This window comes from Orbicella franksi, chromosome 5 (assembly GCF_964199315.1).
Source record: "Orbicella franksi chromosome 5, jaOrbFran1.1, whole genome shotgun sequence".
Lineage (NCBI taxonomy): Eukaryota > Metazoa > Cnidaria > Anthozoa > Scleractinia > Merulinidae > Orbicella > Orbicella franksi.
The window spans coordinates 12,579,012-12,603,003 of NC_138149.1; the positions used below are offsets into that span (position 1 = coordinate 12,579,012).

The 23,992-nt window shown below is 39.5% G+C and overlaps 2 protein-coding genes across 2 annotated transcripts; both read left to right on the forward strand.

The window, feature by feature from the left end:
• Positions 1 to 8,334: 8,334 nt before the first annotated feature.
• On the forward strand, positions 8,335 to 11,285 carry LOC145486298 (carbohydrate sulfotransferase 3-like). The gene has a single exon (XM_081464935.1). It carries the CDS (start codon positions 8,461 to 8,463, stop codon positions 9,595 to 9,597), a length of 1,137 nt encoding a protein of 378 aa, XP_081321061.1. The 5' UTR covers positions 8,335 to 8,460; the 3' UTR covers positions 9,598 to 11,285.
• Positions 11,286 to 11,632: 347 nt separating this feature from the next.
• Positions 11,633 to 17,423, forward strand: LOC145487768 (carbohydrate sulfotransferase 5-like). The gene is made up of 4 exons (XM_081466582.1): positions 11,633 to 11,644; positions 11,928 to 12,213; positions 12,507 to 12,699; positions 16,157 to 17,423. The coding sequence occupies exons 1-4, from the start codon at positions 11,633 to 11,635 to the stop codon at positions 17,361 to 17,363; spliced, it is 1,698 nt and encodes a 565-aa protein (XP_081322708.1). The 3' UTR covers positions 17,364 to 17,423.
• Positions 17,424 to 23,992: the final 6,569 nt, after the last annotated feature.

Consider the following 23,992-nt stretch of genomic DNA (forward strand, 5'->3'; position numbering starts at 1 on the left):
TCTAGATTGGAGTGTGTTTCCTTGATTCCCGTGAGATTTATGGCAATTTAGGTGGTTTTTAGCTTCACTACTTTGTCCTCTATGTCAGTGAAGCTCAAAGCCGCCTACATTGTCATAAATCGGCCTAGAAACCTCACGGGAACTAAGGAAACATGCACTTGAAGCGAGGTAGGTTTAATTTTTATTCATATTCCTTCGTATTTTTAAGCTTAAGAATATAACCATTTTCCCATACAAATTCTTATATTTTGATTGTTGGGTAGCCTGGATACCATCTGTACTAATGTATGTATAAAGGACGCTCATTCGCGAGCTTGGGTCACCTGTGATGCAATCAGGAATCAAATGTTACGATAGCTACTTATGGAGTCCTTGATTGTGAATACTTGTTATTTATTCCCTAACAGTAAATTACAGTAATCTTCGATACTACTGACTTGACCGACTCCTAGTGCGCATGACCGTAACGCAATACAGCGACACTACATCTCTCCTTTCCTCTAAATAATGAGCTAGGTAAAACTTAAAAACGAAATTCAACATGTTACTTCCTAAATCTAACAGTCCTGTTTATGTTCAAACAAGTTATTTCCTTTAAGCAGTTGATCTAAGCAATGTCCAAGTAACACAGTCTTTGAAAAGTTCAGATAATGTTCGCGCAATAATGTTCCTTTTCACTAAACCATTGATTTGAGCAATGTTCAAGTAACATAGTCTTTGAAGTGATCAGGCACTCGTATTGCTCTTGCTAATCTACGAACTGGGGGTAATTCAACTGGTGTAACTGTAGGTGTTTCAACTGATACATTTCCAGGTGGTGCTACTGGTGCGTTTCTAGCTAGGTGATTCAACTGGTGTAACTGTAGGCGCTTCGACTGTCTCAGTTGGTTCAACTGCTTCTGCTGCATCAATGAAGGGTGTAGACTGTTCTTCCTCGGGATGTACAGGTATGTTAGAAGGCAGCTTTTTAAAGAATGACGGATTTCTTGTTACGGTGTGTTCTGCATTTTGGGCTGTAATCATGCTTCCGTTCTTGTCTGTGGTCTCAAATGGCTCAGGCTTGAATGGTGTAGACGTCTTGTTCTGTTTTTGTTGCTTTATCAATACTTTGTCACCAACATTCAGGTCTGTGTTTTTGGCATGGTTGCACTTGTCTGCATACTCTTTCATCTTCTCCTTTCTCTTAGCATCAGCCCGTCTGATCTCTGGGGATGCCTGATCAAACTGCACCAGAGGTAATGTGGACTTGAGTTTTCGTCCATTCAGCAACTGCGAAGGAGACTTCCCTGTGGTGTTACGAGGGGTGGCCTTATACTGTCGAAGGAAGGTGGACAACTCTTGTTTACAGTTCTTGCCTTGAACGACAGCTGTCCTAATTGCTTTCTCCAGTGTCTTCATCAGCCTCTCCGCCTCTCCATTTGTTCTGGGCCATTCAGGAGTTATTCTGCGATGTGTGAAACCAAGTTGAGTGGCAAACATCTGAAAACTTTCACTATTGAATGGTGGACCATTTTCTGTTCTTACTGTCTCGGGGATCCCTTGCCTGGCAAAGATGCTGTCAAGGTGAGGAATCACTGCCTTTGCTGATGTTGACCTCAAAATTTCAACTTCTGGATACCGACTGAAGTCGTCAGTCACGACGAGCAAGTAATCTCCACTTGGAAAGGGGCGACAGAAATCTATGGAGAGCTCTTGCCATGGGCTTAGTGGTAGGGGGGACATTTGCAGAGGTTCGCATACTGGCTTTGGATCAGGGATCGCAGTTTGGCACGGTAGGCACCCTTTGACAACTTCCTCGACCATTCTGTCTATCCTTAGAAACCAGACTGAATCTCGCAAAAGACGCTTGGTTTTGACAATTCCTTGGTGTCCTCTGTGAGCCAGCATAATCATTCGATCTCGAAGCTTCTCGGGAACTATTATGCGGGTCCCTCTCAGAATTACGTCATTTGATACTGAAAACTCCTGCTTGATCTGCTGATACTGACTGACATCTCTTCCAGCCTCGTGCCACTTTTGAGTTGCTATCACTCTTGCTAGACTCAGCAATGCTTCATCAGCTGCTGTCGCATCCTTTACTTCTTGAAGCGTAACGGCATGGGGCACAGCATTATTAGTTACAAAGTTAATATAGGCATCAACTCTTGATAAATGGTTGGAAGCCTGCGATTGTGTGGGATCCGGATGGCGACTCATGTAATCAGCTGGATTGTTTGCTCCTGGGTTGTAAACAACTTTGGTTTTGTATGACTGTAGGCGTAGCTGTAGCCTCTCAACTCGCGCAGTTGCTTTGCAAGTGGGGTTGTTGAAGATTGTTTCTAACGACTTGTGGTCTGTGATAACTTGGAAGGATGACCCATAGAGGTATAGGTGGAAGTGCTCAATTCCCCAGACCACTGCAAGAGCCTCTCTTTCGGTTTGGCTGTAGCGACTTTCGCAATCCTTGAGTGAGCGGCTGGCATACGCTACAATGTTTGTTCCTCCATCTGCTGTTACTTGCGTGAGAATTGCTTCCAGGCCGACTAGGTTGGCATCAACAATCAGCTCCGTTTTGAGTGAGGGGTTGAAGTATTTCAAGATTTCTGGAGTTGCCATGCTGGCTGTGAGGCAGTCGAATGCGTGTTGTTGTTCTGGTCCCCACACCCACTTCGCATTTTGATGCGTGAGTTGACGGATTGGAGCAGAGATGGACGCAAAGTTCTTTATGAAACGTGCGAGGTATTGTGCCAAACCGAGGAAGCTGTGTGCCTCAGTTGCATTCTTGGGGGGGACTGGCATTCATGAGGGATGCAACCTTCTTATAATCTGCACTGATGCCATCTGCAGAGAAGTGATGACCAAAGAAGTCAATGGATGATTGGTTAAACAGACAATTGGCAGGGTTTGCGGTTAGACTGTTTTCTCTCATTCTCTGAAGAATAGCTTGTAAAGCATCATCATGATCGGATTGGTTCTTGCCAAACACTATTATGTCATCAGAAATGTTTCTAACACTGTCAATTCCTTGTAGCACTTCTTCGTCCATGGATTTCTGAAAGATTTCAGCTGCTGAGTTAAATCCAAAACTCAGTCGCTTGTAACGAAACAAGCCAATGTGCGTGGCAAAAGTAGTAATGCTCCGGGAGTCTTCGTCCAGCTCAAGTTGGTGGTATCCTTGGTTTAAGTCTATCTTGCTGAAAACAGTGGCTCCGTTCAGATCAACGATCAGGTCTTCTACAATGGGTACTGGATGTCACTCACGTTCTATAGCCTGATTGGCTGCTCTCATATCGACACATATGCGTATTTCTGTCTTCTTTGGGGGCCACAACTATCGGAGAGACCCAGGGGGTTGGACCTTCAGCTCTTTCTATGATGTCAAGTTCCTCTAGATTCTTGAGCTCAGCCTCGACTTGATCACGGATGTGAAATGGTAGTCCGCGGTACTTCTGGGCCAGTGGTTTTGCGCGGTCACTAACATGTAATTTTGCAGTTCTACCTTTCACCTTTCCCAGCCCCTCAAAGCAATCTTTGTAATTCTCGATGATGTTATCGACTTTGGGTGTCGACACAGTGTTAATTATGTATAGCAGCCCGAGATCAGTTGCCGTCTCATAACCTATCAAATTTCCATCACATCCATCAACAACGCAGAATTGCGTGACTGTCGATTTGCTTGTTACTCCCGACATGATTTTAGCTTCAAACTTGCTAATGACTGGTAAGGGCTCAGAAGATCTGTAGCCATAGATCCTCTTCGAGGTAGGTGTAATGTAAATGTTTTCCAGCTGATTGAAAGAATATGTGTCGATGACATTCACTCCCGCTCCTGAGTCAATAAGACATTTCACTCTCTTGCCTCCAATGGTTACTGCAGTAAACGGTTGTATCTTGTCACGCATGGAGTGGAGAGTGATGCGGTAAGTGTACTCTTCGTCGGTGGATTCATCGCCATCTCTCTCATCCACTGTATTGACTTTCTTGAAATTTAATCTGCTTCGGCATACTTTGGTGAAATGGCCTTTCTTGCGACAATGTTTACAAGTTTCATTCAGTGCTGGACAAGTTAAGGTCGTCCTTTATGAGGGTAATTTTCTCCACACCTGTAACACTTCTTGTTTTCCGACTTTGGCTATCCTCGCTCACCGCTTGGACTTCTGCTACTCTGGCTAACTTTTCCTGTTCCTCGATGCCTTTAGCTTGCTTGTCAGACACTTCTAGACCACGGCCATAGTCGAGTAAGGCTTTGAGATCCATGTCTTCTCGTAGAGCTCTTCGCCGTAATTGTGAAGATAAACAGGACACGACTATGTGTGACTTGATTTCTTCATCTTCGTTGGTAAACTCGCATGTTTGAGCAAGACGCCTCAGCCGTGTGCAGTAAGAATCTAGCGATTCACCGGAATTCTGAGAAGCATTTCTGAACATGTAAATTTCGTAGGTCTTGTTTACTTTTGGCTGAAAATAAGCATTGAAAGCAGTCACTGCTTTCGCATAGTCCTTCTCTTCTCCTCGATCTGGAAGTGTTTCAAAAATGTCGCTGGCCTCTTCACCAGCGGAGTATAGTAGCAGCGCTCTCTTGCGTGTTGGATCTTTCACATCATGAGCGGCGAGATACATTTCCAAACGTTTCAGCCATTTTTTCCAACGTGGGCCGACTGAAGCGTTGTCTTAGTGGACGGAAAATGAAGGACATGGAGGTAAGACATTCGCCATTCCGCTTCGGCAACTGTGTGATCGTCCCGTGTAATCTTTTGAGGTAATTTTTCGATGTAATCTTTCGATGTAATATTATGACGACAATATATGAGTGTTCAACTTTGGTTTCCCGCCTTACTCAAATGGCGGTCAGCGCACGTGGCGTTGAGAACTGAACATGTTTAGCCATTGTTTATCCAGTGTATTCGATCCAAAGTGACGATTAAGTGAAGTGTTACTGTAGTGGAATTCGCTTGAGTTATCCTCGTCGCCAGTTATGGAGTCCTTGATTGTGAATACTTGTTATTTATTCCCTAACAGTAAATTACAGTAATCTTCGTTACTACTGACTTGACTGACTCCTAGTGCGCATGACCGTAACGCAATACAGCGACACTACACTACTGGTTGCGTATTTATTGGTTGTTGTATTTACCCTACATAAATACAACAGCAACGTGAATACAAGATCAGCGGACCCTTTTGTTTCCAATTCTGCCATCCACAGACTCTAAGTGAAACAAAAAAGTCAAAATATTTTAAACGAGCTGTCAGCCCTACGTACAATCGAGGCATTTACATACCCAACACTGCACGTCATAGGTGAGTGTAATATGAAGTCCGAATTCATTATATACCTAACACGACATATACCTTGAGCTAGCAAACTCTAACATAACGAACTGAAACAAGAATGTTCACGAAGCAAATAAGGGCTGAAACAACTGAATAAGGTCTGCAATTCCGCCTGTTTTATTGCGTTGTACTTGACGCATTTACATTGCTCCTTCTTTTGAAATTAAAATGTGATCTTTGGTCGTCAACGTTCTCCATAGGCTTGTGGGGATTAATATACCTTATCGGCTCGGTTTTGGAAGCCTTTTGCAGTGCTTGTATCATGGTCTATCATGAAATCCAATGGCAAATTACTGTTTCAAAAATCGAATTCTAACAATGAATAATTAACAAAGTTACGATAGAGCGGTTTTCAATTGTGTGTTGTAAAACGAAAACCAAACCAATCACTAATTAGACTATTGAGCCAATCTTAAACCGAAGTAAAACCAAAACCAAAACCAAAATAAGTGCCTGATTACTTTCAACACTCAATTGAAAACACTCTAATAGACGGAGGATTACATTCACATTTGAGGGACAAGGACGGGCTGTGCTTGAAAGCGTAAAGCCGCGTTGTTAATTTTTCAGACTTTTGTTTGTTTGTTTTTTTTTCCCCGGGGCGAACTAGTAAATCGAATTTCTGAGTCAGCCGTGTGCAATTTGTAAAATGCGACCCTCGGTCTAATATGTTTGCTATTTATAAATTGTTTAGAATTCGACTTCTAAGAAAATTATTTGCCTTCGGATTCTGACGCTCGTGCCTACTCGTCATGATCAGGATGGCTTCCAGATAAAGCGTATAGCACCAGGTGTTTACTATGGCGCCTTGAAAAATTAGAATCGAAACCACTGAAGAAAAGAGGTCAAGAATTTGAACTGTCATGAAAGATTAATGGCCCGCTTCGACGATGTCACGGCTGTTCCGATTGCCTCGATTTTTCATGCCCATAATAAGCACATACGCGAGTTTGTAAACACAAAATACTGTAAATTGCGGATCATAAGAAAGTCATAACCGTCCTCGAAATTCAAGATATGTGGTCAAACTTTTGCTGCGTACATAATGCTTTGTTTTGATTTTATTTTTGCCACCCTGCTATTTTCACTCTTGGTTTATGACTTTGCATAATTATGTTAATCTCACACCTTGTAGACTGCTTCCTAATTGGCTAATCTTTTGTTAACTGAGGTTTAACCACAGATCTAGCATGGGTATAACAATACAAAATAATATTTAGTTTGTCTTGTTTGAATCATCGAAACAAGAACTTCCCAATTGTAGCAAGAGTGAATTATAGAGGGTCTCAATGGGAATCACTGTTAACCGGTCCGGGATCATTTGCGGTCCAATTTGGGGATCATTTGCGGTCCGGGATCATTTGCGGTCCTGGGATCATTTGCGGACCCGTACAGACCCTGTTGCTGTGCAGTTTAATATATTGAAGCCACACCCATGCAGGGGGAGGGGCAGATCTAACAGTACCAGCGAAGATAATATTGCTTCTTGGCCACACTAGAAATAAATTTTTATGGGTAACGACATGGTAACCCTCCCCCATCCCCTTGCTGGGTAAATGCAAAAAACAGAAACAAAAAACACTAATCATAGTGGCAAAACATGGGTGGCAGTGAAGACAGAGCCTATCTCCCCTTGAGTAGTAGCGCCTGTAGGGGCCTATGTTAGGGGGTAACATAGCATGGACCAGAAGAGGGGTGCCCTTCTGGGAGGACAATAGGTCAGATGGTACGATGGTACCATCCTGGAGAGATCCGGACCTACTTCCAAGGGTGGCCATAGCACTTACTGTGGGGCAAAGTGCAGCCTGGGTTGCACTTCCCTGCCACCAAAAACCTTTATTGACTAAGCAGCCGTGGTTTACACACAATGTAAGAAATAGAACGTGGCAGTAAATAAACCGATAAGGTTCCGCAGGCAAAAGCCGCCTTCTCAGGAAAGGAAATTACAACCACATGGAGCAAAAAGATGGGAAAGGACAAAGCTACCAATATAGGGCGGGAGGGGAAAGCGGAGAACAGCCTAGCTTGAATAATAGCTCACAACTGAGACAGGGTCAGAAAACAATGGGATTTTACTAACTGGGGATTGAAGGAGTTGGGAGGAGTATAGTAAGCTGAAATCACACGAGAGCATGGTGGAAAATCACTGGGAGCTTTGTCGTATGATTTACCATATGGTAAAACGATTGCGTTACATTGGACATTGACCTAAAGCTATTGCACAATGGCTAATATGGGGAAGATAACAGAACTGGTGACAGCCTTAGATGACAGATGATGATGTAGACTACAGAGCTCATTTACCACAGTTTAAGTGCTTAAACTTCTACCTTAGGCTTCTTCATTTGCTTTATGATATAGATTTTACACGCGCAAAACAATAAAACACGTTTTTTCTATGTTTTGTATTCTGTTAAAAAAAAAAACAGTCCTCAGAAAATACGCGCGCTGAGTGGTTAAAAACCGTGTTTCTATAACTCGATAGAAACACGGAACTAGCACGAGCTGTTGACGTAATGATGGCGCGTTAAGTTGTTTTCCTTTTTTCGTCGCGGCGTTTTCTAAAAGAAATAGGAAACATGTTCTCCGTGTTTCTAACGAGTTATAGAAACACTCGTGAAAGTTTGGGAGAACTCGAAAAAGCTGTGAAAACACTCGCCTGCAACTCTTGTTCCCACAGCATTTCTCCTTCTCCCAAACTTCCACCCGTGTTTCTATAACTCGATAGGAACACGGTGCATGTTTTCTATTTCTTAAATACCGTACTGTACCATACCATACCGTACTGTACTGTACTGTACTGTACTGTACTGTACTGTACTGTACTGTACTCTCTCGACTTATCTTGTATTGCATTGTATTGTACTGTATTCTATTGTATTCTATTGTACTCTATTGTATTTTAGCAGAGAACCAAAAGCAGAGCACCGTAACTATAAGAACAGAATCACATGCATGCGTAGAAATAAAAAACCATGCAAGTCTTTTTCCATGGTCAACATGGCTAGTGGCATGGATGGCGGGCGCGCGCGCCTTACGACGGCGACGAACGGCATTTATTTAGAGAGTCTTTATTTAGAAAAGTTTCTGGGTTGATCAAATAGTCTGTTTTGTTTATTCTACAGGCTGCTATCCGCACTCCAGACGATGAATCAACAGGCTCTCGAAATAAGGAGAGAAACATGGTGCAACCGCTTCGATTCCAAGAAATTTTTCATTATATCCTGTTCAATGGGTTTAATTTTCTTCTCTCTCACTTTCATGTACACATTCACAAACCCACTACGGAGTGCACCATTAACGCAACATCCCAAGAGGGTGAATGTCATGTTAATGTCTTGTCCAAGATCGGGATCTTCATTTCTGGGCGAAATTTTCAATCACCACCCTGGTGTGTTCTACCTTTTTGAGCCATTACATCCTGTGCAAAAAATGTTCTCTGGACATTCCTTATTCGAGTTTGATTTCTCCTCTCCATCTTATCAAAATATAGTGTTCAAAGTTTTTGAGGATATTAACAACTGCAAGTTTGCTAGTGACTTGTTTACTCGTTACCTCAACCGGCAAAATCTACGCCACAGCCTGGCACTAAACTCTAGATTTTGCTTCAGAAACGGCACGTCTACAGTCTGCCAGAAACTAAAAACACGACAATTTGAGGACGTCTGTAAAAATAATTACATCATGTTTGCTGCGAAAATACTTACATCCAGAATACTAAATTCTCGTGGAGAATGGAACAAGAACCTTTTCGAAAGTTGTTCTTCCAACGGCGCGAGTGAATGTAAAATAATTCATTTGGTCAGAGATCCAAGAGCTGTTGTTGATTCTTTGAAGTCTCTGGCGTTTTTTAGGAGATCACAAGACCCAAGGCGCGAATTATCATGGTATGTTGAAAAAGTTTGCCATCAAATGGAGTTTGATGTCAAGATCGGGAAGTTGATGAAGGCATTTTCACCTGATGGGTACAAGTTAATCCGGTTTGAAGACCTCGCTCGCAATCCACTGCGGGTAGTGAATGAACTTTACAAATTTACAGGAATCGAAATGTTAGATATCATCAAGAAATGGCTGCACGAGACGACACGAATTAGTCACGGAAATGCCTACAGCACCAGTCGTAACTCACAGCAAGTTGTTTCTAATTGGAGGAGAAAAATGAGCCCTGCTTCTGTGCAGATTGTTGAAAAGTATTGTGCAAGAGTAATGGGACAATTGAATTATAAATTAACTGGCATGTCGCCGAAAAAGCAACTGAATTTTAACATTTCACTGATCGATTAAAGTGGTATTTACCATTCGTTCGTTTGTTCGTTTATTTATTGATATATTTTGAAACACTTACAAATCGGGCGGCATGTAAAGAGATGGATGTTAAAATAAAAGTAAACAGAAAGGAAAAGCTATTATTCTGATATTATCTTTAAGCCGTACACACCATACCCGACACTGTTTCCTTGCAATCCTTGCCCCGTAACACGTACCACAAACTCTCACAGCCGTTTGGAATTGCCAAAACTGTTTCCACAAATGAAAAACAAAAAAAAAAGAAAGAAAAAAAAAAAAAAAAAGGCCGCCAAAATAAGATGCGTTGCGACCATATCTACAAGAACGCACGTGCATACGTCTCGAAATCCAGAAAAAATAGGTAGTCTTAATTAGTATCACCCAAGTAGTGGACTAATGCAAATCCTGGATTTTGATTGGCTACGCTACTAGAGGACTATTAGTAATAGTAATAGTCCTTGAGCAGCGAAATTGGCGCAATCGATCGTGACGCTTTCGTTTGTTTTATTCCCAGATAAATATTTCTTCAACTTGCATTTGCTAACTTTATTATTGCCTTTTCTGTCCGACTAGTTGGGTGATATTAAAACAATTTGACCCTTCTTCGGGTCAATAGCCCTTACGGAAATATTAAAATTCAGTTGCTTTTCCTTGCGGGCTACGGGTGTAATTGTTAGATAGACCTCTTCAGCTTGGGTGGTTTGTTTCCCCATTGTAGACCACGTGATATTCTCTTGAGAATTTTTCTTTTATCTATCTTAAAATTATTCATTCATATATATGCGATTATTTAAAAATTTGGAAGCAAGATTTCTCAAGAGTATCATCACGTGGTCTGCAATGGGAAAACAAACGGCACAAGCTAAAGAGGTCAACACGACAACAAACCATAGCTCCAGGCTGTTCACGCGATGTTTTAACACGGCGAAATACGAAAAACGAATAACGAAATCCGAATAACGGCTATATTCTTCTTTGTTAAACCAAGGCCGGGGAAAGAAAGCTTGTTTTTGTTGCGATCTTTTGCAGCAAAGCCACGGTGGTATGAAAAAACAGCGAACCGATAGCAAATTGAAAAATTGTTGCCCGAATTTTAACACTGGCTTAAGATGTCTCCCTATGCGAGAGACTTGTTTTCTTTGGACAAAATGAAAAATTCGCTAAAATCGCGGCCTTTTGAAAATCAAGGGACATTGGGCATTTGTGTGGCGGTTGGTTTGACTTTGAAAATAATAAATGCAATCACAGGATGCCAAGTGAGTGTCGGGCTCCCTAGTACATGCATTAGTGTAGATAGAGTACTCGGATTACCGGAACAGTGGAAATATCAGGATTTGTATGGGAGAAACGGTTATATTGTTAAAGCGGTATGTACCCCGAAATATGGCAAACATTTAGACTTTATAAAAACGATTTCCCTACAGATTGGGATTGTTGCATAAGATCATTTAAACCCAAACAATTGTTCCAATCTCTGAAGCAGCTTTAGGCTACTCCGCTGCCATTTATTATCTTTGTGTAAAACGTTGCCGTGTAATGTCTGTTGTGTGTTGTTTCCTTTGCTTATTATGTCTTATTTTATTGTATAGGAACCTCTTGTGGCCTCAGTCGTTACCACATATTAATTTATGCGCAGCTGCAATGCGAGTTACCCGTATGCACAACGGGTTTTAAATGTTCCATTCGAGAAGGAATGTAAAAATTTTAAATCACTTTCTTTAAATGTTCGAAGGATTCGTTCTACAATAAAGAAAAAAGCCCTGTTGATCTGGCTTAATGAGCGAAAGTATGAAATCATTTTCCTTCAAGAAACTTATAAATAAATTTATTAAAAAAAAAAAGAAAAGAAAAAAAAAAAAAAGAAACTTATAGCACTGTACATGTTGAGGATATCTGGAAGACGCAATGGCAATGTAAGCTTCAGTTTGCACATGGTTCTAATCACAGTTGTGGGGTGATGATTTTAGTGAGGAGTGGCCCTGATTTTAGCATAAAATCTGTTAATTTGGATTGTGAAGGCTGCTCAATTATAATGGACGCTGAGGTACAGCTATTATTATTGCAGTGACTACTGACTACTGGCTAATCATCGATGCTTGCCAGGATGATATCGATAAATCTGATATTATTCCTTAGATCAACTCTGACCATTCGACTATTTTTCTTCATTTTAATAGCTTAGACAAACGGCAGCACGGTCCCTCATTTTGGAAATTTAATTATCATGGAAGCTGAGGTTACCTTTAGATTTTACTTTTAAATAAAGGTGTCTACCTCTACCTGTACAAGGCTCATTGTTCTTGTTTGTCAATATTTATGCTCCCAAGAAGGTTCAAGACCAATGCCAATTTTTGGGCAATCTAAATAAGAAAATTGAAGATTTCGTTGATAACAAAGAGCATAAGATAATTCTCGGGGTAGACTTCAATGTCATAATCGGCTCTGACCTTGATTGTTCTGGCTGCAAACCATTTAAAATAGGCTCTGTCAAACAAATACAAGATCTATGTCTCGATTTTGACTTGGTAGACATTTGCGAATACGAAATCCGGAGTCTAAACGTTTTACGTGGAGGCAAAAACATCCTTTCATTCAGAGAAGACATGACTACTGGTTAATCAGCGATGCTTGCCAGGATGATATCGATAAATCTGATATTATTCCTTCGATCAACTCTGACCATTCGACTATTTTTCTTCATTTTAATAGCTCAGACAAACAGGAGGACGGTCCCTCTTTCTGGAAATTTAATGCTTGTCTAACCGATGAAGACGATTTTCTTACATCAATAAATGAAAGAGTGCCTATGTGGTTAAATGAATTCGATCAGTGAAGTTACTGATAAGAGACTGTTGTGCATGCGATTTAATCAAGTACAGGATTTTACAAGTTTCATTAAAATACAGCAAAGAAAAAGCGCGTTAGAAGAGAAAACAAACAAGTGTCTGATATTGAGACCTCTCTAAGGATCCGCGAAGAAAGGTGCAACGAATCACCAACCTTTGAGAATCAGGAGGAGCTTGAAATGTTGAAAACGGAATATAATTCTATTTACGAACAGATCGCAAAAGGCGCCATTATCCGATCAAAAGCCACTTGGTACGAGAAAGGCAAAAAATGCAATAACTATTTTTTAAAGCTAGAAACGCATAAGAAAGCTAAAAGCTCTGTTCGCAAGGTTTTTAACAATGAAGGAGTGTTAATCACAGATTCTAAAAAAATTCTGCAGGAGATTCAAAGATTTTATTCCAATCTCTGTAAACGTGATCCCCTCAGACCATCAGGGGAAATGTTAAACTCTTTATTGAACAATTCTGGAATCCCGAAATTAACTAATAATGAGGCTCAAACCTGAGTGGAGAATTAACAGTTGACTAGTGTTACAAGAGTCTTCAGCTATCTGAAATCAACAAGTTACCGGACAATGATTGATTGCCAGTCGAATTCTGTAGAGCTTTTTGGCACATTTTAGGAAATCTGATGCTAGACAGCTTAAACTATTTCTATGATTTTGGCGTGTTGTCAAATTCCCAGAAGGAAGCTTTTATCACCTTAATTGAAAAAAGGGACAAAGACAAGCGGGACTTGTCGAACTGGAGATCAATCTCACTTATGAATGTGGACGTTAAAATAGGGTCAAAAGCTATTGCTAAAAATTTTATTAATATACATAGTTAATATGCTTGCTATTCAAAAATTGTTTCGAATTCGGCTTCTAAGAAAATTATTTGCCTCCGGATTCTCATCCAAACACTGTAGTTTCTGACGCTGTTGCCTAAACTCGTCAAGATGGGTTCCAAATAAAGCGTATATCACGTAGTTTTTACTACAGCGCCTTGAAATATTAAAATCAAGAATTTGAAATGTTATGGAAGACTAATGGACCGCTTCGACGATGTCACGCTATTCCCATCCTCTCGATTGATCATGCCCATAATAAGCACACACGCGAGTTTGTAAACACAAAATTACAATAAATTGTTGATATAGCACCACATCGTCGAAGTGGATCATAAGTAAGGGTGCGTTCCTTTGGGATGATCTGGATCAGGATCAGTGATACAAGTTCACTCGAATAATGGTGCATCAAAGGAACTGATGAATCCACTCTGGTCACGGATTCATCGGTTCCTTTGATGAACTATGATCCGAGTGATCTTGGATCACTGATCCTGATCCAGATCACCCCAAAGGAACGCACTCTAAGTCATAACCGTCTTCAAAATTTAAGAAATATGGTCAAACTGCTATTTTCACTCGTGGCTTAGGGCTTTGCATAATTATGTTTATCTCACACCTTGTGGACTGCTTCCTAATTGGCTAGTCTTTGGTTAAAAGAGGTTTAACCATGGATCTCATGGGTATACCAATATAATATAATATTTAGTTTGTCTTGTTTGAATCATCGAACCAAGAACTTCCCAATTGGGAGTAGTGAGAGTGAATAGAGGGTCTCAATGGCGATTACTGTTAGCCGCTAATTAAAAGGGCTAGAAATTTAGCCGTCAGGCATAAAAATAACAGGCTTTAATTTCACAGCTTCGTTAAGTTGTTTATATAACTGCGATGATTAATCATGTCTTCATACGAATTCCACTCTGTTGCATAAATTACGAGGGGGAGAGTTGTATAACATCCGTAAACGAACGCTAGACTCGTGTGGACGAAAATGTACTGTGTATGCTTTTATCATACTGTCCACTGAGCGCTGGCGTTATCATATGATTCGTTTTTACTTTCTAGCATAACGAGTCATTATTTCAGATTTCATTTCATCATCCTGACCTATACTTTTTTATTTGTTTACACTAGTTTATAAAATTTGGTTCTAGTTTTAATTTTTGTGGAATTTTGAAATTACAATTGTCTGACGTTTCGATGTTCCTAACATCATTTTCTAGGTGACGCAAGGATTTTGAAACACCAGCAAATTAATTAGTGTGTCATTTTATTTTACATGTGATGTCACACCTCACACAAAGCTAAGCTTAGTACAATATGCTGTATTGTACTCTACTGTACTCTACTGTACCATACCGTACTGTACCGTACTGTACTATACTGTACTGCAAAATAAAGAAACTTGGTAAATATTCATAATATGAATATTTACTAAGTTCCTTTATCTAACAGACTTTGCGCGACACAGTTTTCTTCTTGTTTTGACTTTCTGTACTGTACTGTACTGTAGTCTCTTGACTTGTCTTGCATTGCATTGCATTGTATTGTATTACAATGCATTGCATAGCATTCTATTGTATTGTATTGCAGTGCATTGTATTGTATTGTATTGCATTTATTGCATTGTATTGTATTGCATTGCCTTGTATTGCATTGCATTGTATGACATTGTATTGCATTGTATTGCATTGTATTGCATTGTATTGCATTGCATTGCATTGCATTGTATTGTATTGCATTGCATTGCATTGTATTGTATTGTACTGTATTGTATTTTAGCGGAGCACCATAACTATAGGAAACAGAACCACGTACATGCGCAAAAATACAAAACCATGCAATTCTTTTTTCATGGTCAACATGGCTAGCGGCATGGATAGCGGGCGCGTGATCCCTACGGCGACGTCGACGGACGACTACGTCGCGCAACATGGCAGCCATACTAAAAAAATAACCTCACCTCACAGGATCCCCATGGGGCTGATATCCAGAACTCAGTTGGAAAACGGTTAATGAATCTAAAACTTTGACATTTTACAGAAGTCTGCATAAAGACTTTGTGTGTGGATTCTTAGGGAAATTGGCCAACCTTCATTTACGAGTCTGCCCGGGTCTCTCAAGCAGAAGCTCTTAAGATGTCACTGAATGAAGTGGTTAATTATAGAAGAAATGTAGTAGACGCATTAGATGTGGCGCCATATTTGAAAGCGAACATTAGCACTAATCCATAGTTTGTTTCATGTTTTGTTTTAATTTTCTGGTTACAAATTGTCTTCAGATGTTTTAGAACCGAAAGTAGAAGAAAAGAATAAAATGCTATTTATTATTATTATTATTTTCATTATTTTCATTATTTTTATTGTTATCATTATTATCATTATTATTATTATTATTTAATTTTTTTTGACGTCTTCTCGGGGCAATTGAGGCCACGAAGCGATTTTTAAAAATACCTTGCCGTGGAAGTTTTTTTTTCAGAATTAAATTCGATAAGCTATTCATAAGGTTTTTTTTTCATTTATCCATTTATTTGTTCACATACAGAATAACGTACAAAAAAGCTACATAATTACTTACATTAAAATACCTAAAACAGGTTTAACAACAAACGATAAAACTAGTGGTAACAATAAATAAATAAAAATAAATAAATAAAAGGTGACTCCTCTGCCCGGTTTTTAGTTTTTTAAAGTTTTTTAGCTATTCATAAGGTTGGTTCGCTTTCGTTTTTGGTAAAATAGCTTAGAGGCAATTAATCTTTGTGTTCACCTACGGTCAGTTTAAGTTGACGTCTCAAGGGTAATCAAGTAGAGTATTTCAAATTAATTGAACATTTTCAGGATTGATAGAATCATCTGTTATATCTCTCCTGCAGGCTGCCACTAGCACTCCAGACGACGAGTCAACAAGCTAGGAGAGATACATGGCGCATCTGCTTCGTTTCCAAGATATCTTTCATGTCCTGTTCAATGGGTTTAGTATTCTTCTCTTTAACTTTCATGTACACCATCAAGAGCCCACTACGGAGTGGAATTTATCATGCTTTTACAAACAAAACAATTTTCCAGGCCATTTCCCCTGAATTAAAACTCCAAAACACTTCAAAGAAGAACGAACAATCATTACAGCATCCCAAGAGAGTGAATATCATTTTGATGTCTTTTCCACGATCGGGATCTTCATTTCTGGGCGCAATTTTCCACCAGCACCCAGGAGTTTTCTACCTTTTTGAGCCATTAGGTCCTTTGCAAAACAGTTTAACCAAAGCTGCAGGTTTCGAGTTTGAGCATTCATCGCCATCTCATCAAAAGAAGGCATTTGAATTTTTCAGACATGATGAACTGCAAGTTTCAGTTGACAGTGGCCTCTTTATCCGTCACCTTGTCCCGAAAGTTCGTAAACGTACCCTTGCCCTAAACTCTCCTCCATTTTGTGTCAAAAATGGAAAATCTACCGTGTGTCACAAGTTAACACCACAACAACTTGAAACCGTATGTAATAATAATTACAGTGTGTTTGCTGCGAAAATATTCACACCTAGAATATCAATTTCTCATAATGACTGGAACAAAAATGTTTTGCAAAGTTGTTCTTCCAACGGTGCGAGTGAATGTAAAATAATTCATTTGGTCAGAGATCCAAGAGCAGTTGTTGAGTCCTTGAAGTCTCTGAATTTTTTCAGGCAACCAAATGAGCCTAAACGTGAATTATCATGGTATGTGGAGAGAATTTACCATCAAAAGGAGTTTGATTTAAAGATTGGGAAGTTGATTAGGACATTTCTACCTGATGGGTACAACTTAATCCGGTTTGAAGCTGTTGCTCTGAATCCATTGCCAGTGGTGAGTGATCTGTACAACTTTACAGGAATTGAAATGTTAGATACCATCAAGAAATGGCTGCAAGAGGCAACAACATCACGAAATGGTCGCAGAGGAGGTCCCTACAGCACCAGTCGTGACTCAAAGAAAGTTGTTTCTAATTGGAGAACAAGAATGAGCTCGTCAAATGTACAGATTGTTGAAAATTACTGTAGAAGATTGATGAGACAATTGAATTACACATTAAACAGCACACCATAGAAGAGACAATCCGAATTTAAAAGCCCGTGGATGGCTAAAAAGTAGTGTTTGCCATAAGCTTTTCCCCAGTCCCGTTGATAGGAAATTCTGAAATATACAAACAAAAAGGTTGCAGAGGTTCTTGCAGCAGCAGTCGTGACTCAGAGCAAGTTGTTTCTAATTGGAGTAGAAAAATGAGCTGTCCTTCTTTGTAGATTGTTGAAAAGTACTGTGAAAGAGTACTGAGACAACTGAATTTTAAATTAACTGGCATGTCGCCGAAAAAATAACTGAATTTTGGTATCTCATTGATTGATCAAAGTGGCATTTACTTTTGTTCGTCCATTTATTGAGATATTTGGAAACACTTACAAAAACCAACCACTAACCGCCAATAACACCAGTTAATTGGGACGGTATGTTAAGGAACGAATGGAAAAACCAAAAGTAAAAGAGAAGCCTCACTTTTAGCATTATGGAAACTTTAAACGCCCAGTTGCAGACCGCCAGAAAGCTATTTTATTGTATATATAGCGAGAATTTTAGGCAATAAAACTTGCAAATAGAATTCTATATGTGCTATATTTTTACATGTGAAAAGAGCGATACGTCCAATCAGCTTCGCGTATAGCATTCTTCACATGTGAAAAATATGACCAATCACTGTACAGAGTAGAATCACTTCGCAAATCAAAGCAAAGCACTCAAATGGCTGCTGAGAAGCGCGGTCTTGAAATCAGCGCCCGCTTGAACTTGAGTTTGTGTTTCGCAAACATGGCTTCGGCTTCCCGTTTAAGTTCACTTTCGGAAAAGCAGCAGCGGAATACATCCAACATCTTGAGCGTTAGCATTTGAGCTTCAAAATCAATGGCCATTCAAGAAAGGCGAATCAAAGCGCAAAAAGAGAATCTTTGCGCCAAAACCGCATCACGCCAAACACAAATTGACTACAAACATTTAAACAGCTTGTGAAACTTAGTAATTGGTAATATTTTTGGCTTTATCGGTGTAATATTCGAGGAGAAATTTTGCTTTCAAAAACTGCAAAATTTCTGGGTGGCAAAAGCGCCGATGCGTTCGTGTCTGAACCCATGTCGCGCAAAAAGTGTTAAATGCATCGGGCTCAAATTTCTTCGGGACAGTTAATCGTATTATGCCCTTAATCGTATTATGAACTAGTATTTTTGTAGCTCAATCAGAAACTGCATCGATTATGCTTATAAGGCAAATATTGTAAACGACGATTCGCTTATAAATTTGGGTGAAAAATTTCTCTGAACAACACGCGTACACGGAAAAACTGGACGGGGCTAAATCTTGACGGGGATTTGTGTGTATCAATCATCTATCATGTCCCAGATTCTTGACGTTATTTATTGAAGGTTTACGATTTTTATTTTTGATGGCATGCCAGTGAAAACCAACAATTATGGTTTATTTTACTGTAAAGGATTCTTTTCAATAGTTTTCTGACCCGAGAAAAGTTTTCCATAGTTTATTTCTTCCTTAATTATGGCTTAGTTGCCTGAGGAAATACCTACTCTACAGCACTTAAGAGCAACTCTCCAGGAAAGTGAAGCAAAGTTGGAAGTGGAAAATTTTAACGCCCCCTTCAATTTTGTGTGGAGGTAGGTTACCTAGGGGGATAAACAAAAACAACCATATTTGGATCGGCAGATTATCGTTACCATGGTAACCGCACTAGATGACGTCGGCCTCAGGACCATGTTTTGAGAAAAAGTTCCACTCTCAAAAAGTAAAAGTAAACGAGTCTGGTTCTCGGGTGCATGTTAGCCAATTCAAATGAAATTCGTACAGATGGTAGAACCACTCTCCCAGTTTATAAAATTCGCCGTTAAAGTATTTTGAGTTTTATAAACAAGAAGAAAATGCGCATCTTACTATGTTCCCTGTCAGCCATTTAGACAAGCAAGAAAAACAAGCACAACCATATTCGTAATTTCTGCGAAAGTAATCTTTCCACACAAACCAAATTAGCAGCAGAGATAACACAGATATTGACGTTTCTAAATACCATAAAATCAATTTGGGGAAAACTATATTCTGGCCATGGGTACTGAAGACACCTGGGGCAAATTACAAAAAAATGCAAAATTGGCAATTTTGAAGGCTCTAGTATTTGGCTCAAACAGGCATTGGAGAGAGAAAATCAGCTTCAAAAGTATCTTTTATCATCTTGTCTGTCACCTACATTTAGTTAATAGGGTTTTGGCCAACGAATTTGATGAAATATAAATTGGTACAAACTCTACCTTGATGGTTTGGGAATTTCTTCAGGATGCTTTCGTCGCGTGGTTCTCTCCAGTGTCTCTCCTTCGCTCGCTCCATTTTCTTGACCAAATCTAGCGCTGACTCTAATCTAACGGTTACTCCCATCGAATATCCAGTTTGCCGTGTCTCAGACCAGAGATGATGATACAAGAAGCCCGCATATACTTGACAAAGAATAGTTGAAAGGTCAAAACATGGTCGTAATACTTGCGATTTCTGCCGCCGAGCACCTAAATTCATCAATATTATCCGACCAGAAAGTAAAGTAAATGTGTCGAGATCAATGTACAAAACAAATGCATGCCATTGAACAATCCAAAGTAACGTCTTTGGCTAAAATCGAGTCAGATATTGCGATAGTCGATAAGTCAAGAATGGTGAATAACTGAACGCGTAGGCCAAAAGTCCGAGAAGCACGACTACCGACCGGCTGTAACACAATGTAATGGGATGTAACACCGGATGCAAGTTTAATGATATCCTCTTGTAATGGGGTTGTTTTACAGTGGCAATGGCGAAGAAAACCAAAACAAAAAAACAAAAACATCAAAGAAAAATTAAACGTTGAGCAATCTCATACCCTGGGAAACTAGGAACAAGGTTGAAATGTTTGGGTGGAAAGTCTAACTCAGATTCATACGTACCGCAGAGCCCCGTGTTGAATTTTATTTTATGTTGAATGGGTACAAGTGCAATCTGCATTTTTGGCACGCACAGCGTGAATTTCCCTTTTTTGCATACCTGTATAGACAGACAGAGTTCGAACGTCCAGGAGTTCTGAGAAAAACTAACTTCCTTGTTCTCATTCAAGCCTGCACATCATTTGTTGTTAACGAAAACCTGAACATATTTTAACACCTGTCAGTACTCCTTGATTTACTGTAGCTAAACCAAGAGACGATAAATGGTATCCTCTCTTATACAAACTTGATCCAATGTAGTAAAGCCAATGGAGGCAATCAGGTTACGTAAAACGATCAGTGACGCGCTTTTCTTTTGTCCTCTTTATTCACCACTGTATTAAAATAGTCATAAAAGATCCAAATATGGCTGTTTTTGTTCATCCCCCCAAGTAACCTACCTCCACACAAAAAATGGAGGGGGGTTAAAATTTTTCATTTCCAACTTTGCTTCACTTTCCTGGAGAATTGCTCTTAATTATTTATTCATCACGCAGGTGTGCGCATTCAAATTAAACAACTGTCTCTCGTCCACTTTCGTCCAACCAGTAAGGAGTTTATCCTGCAGCAGAACTTAACAGGTTGAGACTGAAGCGTTTGCTCCCAGAAAAAAAAAAATTAAAGACACAATAAAACAGATAAAATGAGCCTAAATTATCAAATACTCAATTTTCTGCTGTACGAAATGTATCGTTGATGTCTTAATATATATGTAGCAGTTTCTTACCAGTCCTGGCTTACTTTTCAGTGTTTACCACAAGAGGAAGTCGCAGTTTGCACAGGCAAGATAAACCCTTCTTGTAAGCCCTTCCATGTATTGCATAATTGTAATATGTTTTTGGTGAAAAAAGCAATCTTGACTATTTTCGATTCAGAGTTATATGTAATGTTTCCAGTGGTATTCTTTCATATTAATTGATTGTTGCCTAAGTGTTCAGACTTAACTCTTGAAAATGATGAATTTCCTCTTTGCAGAAGGCATCGGAAAAAGCTGTTCAAAACGAAATCGGTTTTAATGTTTGAACACGGAGCGAGCCCACAAAAAGGCAAGGAGACGCTAACATTGAAGCACTTTGTTGGCTTTCTTTGTGTAAAGGTGGAAAGCCGAAATAACGGCACAACGGTAGAAGTTGTGAAGAAAAAGTGTTTTTTGTTAAAACAGCGGTGTTATTTATGTAGAATAAAACATAGTAGATAATAAAAATACAGTGAAAAACAAACTTGTATTGACCCTTTAGAAGATGCCTTTCGAAGAACAAAAACGATGAATTCTCTTCGTCCGTTCGGCAGTCAGTTCATGGAACATTCAAATTTCGCCACCAACTAAAATAGCAAAGCAGACACCTGCTTTCGACGAGCTATCTGCTTCCATTTATCTGAGCATGCCGAGGACGAAACAATTCTCGTAAGAGGTGATTTTTTTAGCCTACCAACACAGACGGATTGGTGGGATGTACAGATTTATTCAGATTTATGTGCGTCATGATTGTGCAAACAAAATGCAAATTGAACAATGCTGAGTTATTCCTCAAACTTGTCTATATTCCAAAGAAATTCGAAACAAAAAGGCACAATGCAAACTGATGAGATTATCATTTATGTCTTATCACAACACATCGGTAATGTTTTAATACCGCATTGCATGATTAAAAGATGCTTTTATTCGCGACAGAAAGCCCCAAATTAACACGCATCTGAGACAATTAGGGATAAAAAACTGGCAAAAACAAACAAGCAAATAAGTATCAGAGGTCACTGTTCCTCCGTCTTGTTCCTTTAAGTGGTAAAATTCATACATTATCCATGTAATCTGTAGCCCTGAAATATCATATCAAACAAAAAAGTGGTGGTGCTATACCTCTCCCAGCCCCTCCCTCGTCGCAGCTCTGCATCTTCAAGTAAACATGAAGAGCAGCTGGTCCATGCTTGTCCAAGCTGGTTCAAGCTATTGCCTCGTATTTAATTTTCCTGTGAAACTTATTCTATCTTCCCTTGCATCAACATAAATAGTGTTTGGGACATATCTGTTCTACATGTAGTTCTTTGGAAGTAAATCGATTTCCCTGTTGTATCACAGGCCCTTCATAACATTCATTTCGGGTTTCGGTTTATTTCAATTCAGTCTCCAGACTCAAATTTACATTATTTTTCTGTCCTGCTATTTATATTTACAGTGGAAGCTCTTGTAAGTGGACGCCCACCGTACGCGAAAACGGTGTGTCCGTAACGGGAGCTGATCGTCTACGAGAATGATTCTCGTAAGCGGCCACTGGAGAATTAATGTAGAAAATTACACGAATATATGAGCCAAAGTTTTTGTTATTCTTTATGCAAATTGCTGTGGTAGTTGTTATTATAATTTCGACCCGTGTGGTATTTTTAAGAAAATGACGTCATTTTCTCCAATTATCAACCAAGTTACAAAAGCCTCGAAAGAGACCTTATAGGGGAGAGCAACTGGACTTGTTTTATTCTGAATGTTCAACTCTTTGGACCTTGTAGTTAATGAATTAATGAATTGTCCTTATAAGCTCTTATAGAGAACTGTAAAGCCTCCATTTCATACATGTATTTGATATTTTACATAGAGATTTCAACTGTTGAAAGAGATTAAAAGCCTCCTCAATTGAGGATGGAAGCTGCAGGCCTTGGTGATTCATAACATAATGGTAACCCTCTTGGTAAATGTCAGCTTCGTTGTCATTGTTTTCCACATTCAAATGCCATGTAATAATTTTTTTTATTTTGCAGCAAAATTTTAATTTGCTGTAATAATTTTAATTTGCATGGGTGACCCTTCTGGGCCACCGTACTATACACTCCTTGTAGTTCAAAATTTAACGTGGAGGTCATATAACAGCTCTTGTACATGTAATCAAGTAAACGTTAAGTTCTATTGTGATCATGTTATTTCATTTGGATTATTGAAATTATGTGTACTGTTAAGTCAACCATCAAGCTGTAGTTGGTTGAAACTTTGGAAGAGGTCAAGGCATGTCTCTCATTAAGAGGATAATTCCAGCCTTCAATGTCCATTATGTATTCAAAATACTCCTTGTAGTCATCCTCCTCTACTTCCATATCGGACTGTGATTCTACTTCTCTTATTTGGGCTTGGGAAACAGGTACAAGGCAATGGACAGCACCCGAATTTTCAAGTAGGTAGTGAAGGATGTCGGGAACCCCTGCAAATGTATCATGACGTGACCTCCTAATGTAATGACTGCTCCAGTGATCTCTTACTTTATCAAGTTCATTTTAAATTACTTTTGTGAAACAAAACCATAAAAATTTCAAGTGGAAAACATTCCCTAGCTCACGTGCTCTGGACTCACACATGTGTTTGAAGAAATTGATTACCAGTTTGACCTGCTTTGTGCAAAAGGAGACCACCACCCTTCAGTCCGCTGGTTTGAGGGCGAAGATCCATACTGGTGAGCTTTTTCAGCTGCAAATTCATCGTTCTCAACATTTATAAAATAGCATTGCATTGTAGCTAAAACTACATTTTCAGTACCATAATCAAAACGTACAATTCTTGGCCAGCCTCCTACATTCTGGACAGCATCTAAAAAAAATGTGGCTGGTATCTTTGGATTATTGTTAGATTTGTCCACTTCCAACCAGATTATTCTTGTGGTGTACCCACAGATGCAGCCATGGATTGGGAAGCCATGT

Excerpts from the sequence above, each read along its gene's own strand:
- LOC145486298 (XM_081464935.1), top strand. The coding sequence starts at position 8,461 with ATGAATCAACAGGCTCTCGAAATAAGGAGAGAAACATGGTGCAACCGC.
- LOC145487768 (XM_081466582.1), top strand. Across the intron at positions 12,214-12,506 it reads CAGAGAAGACATGACTACTG|CAAAGAAAAAGCGCGTTAGA; the intron begins GTTAATCAGCGA and ends ATTAAAATACAG. Across the intron at positions 12,700-16,156 it reads ATCCGATCAAAAGCCACTTG|GCTGCCACTAGCACTCCAGA; the intron begins GTACGAGAAAGG and ends TCTCTCCTGCAG.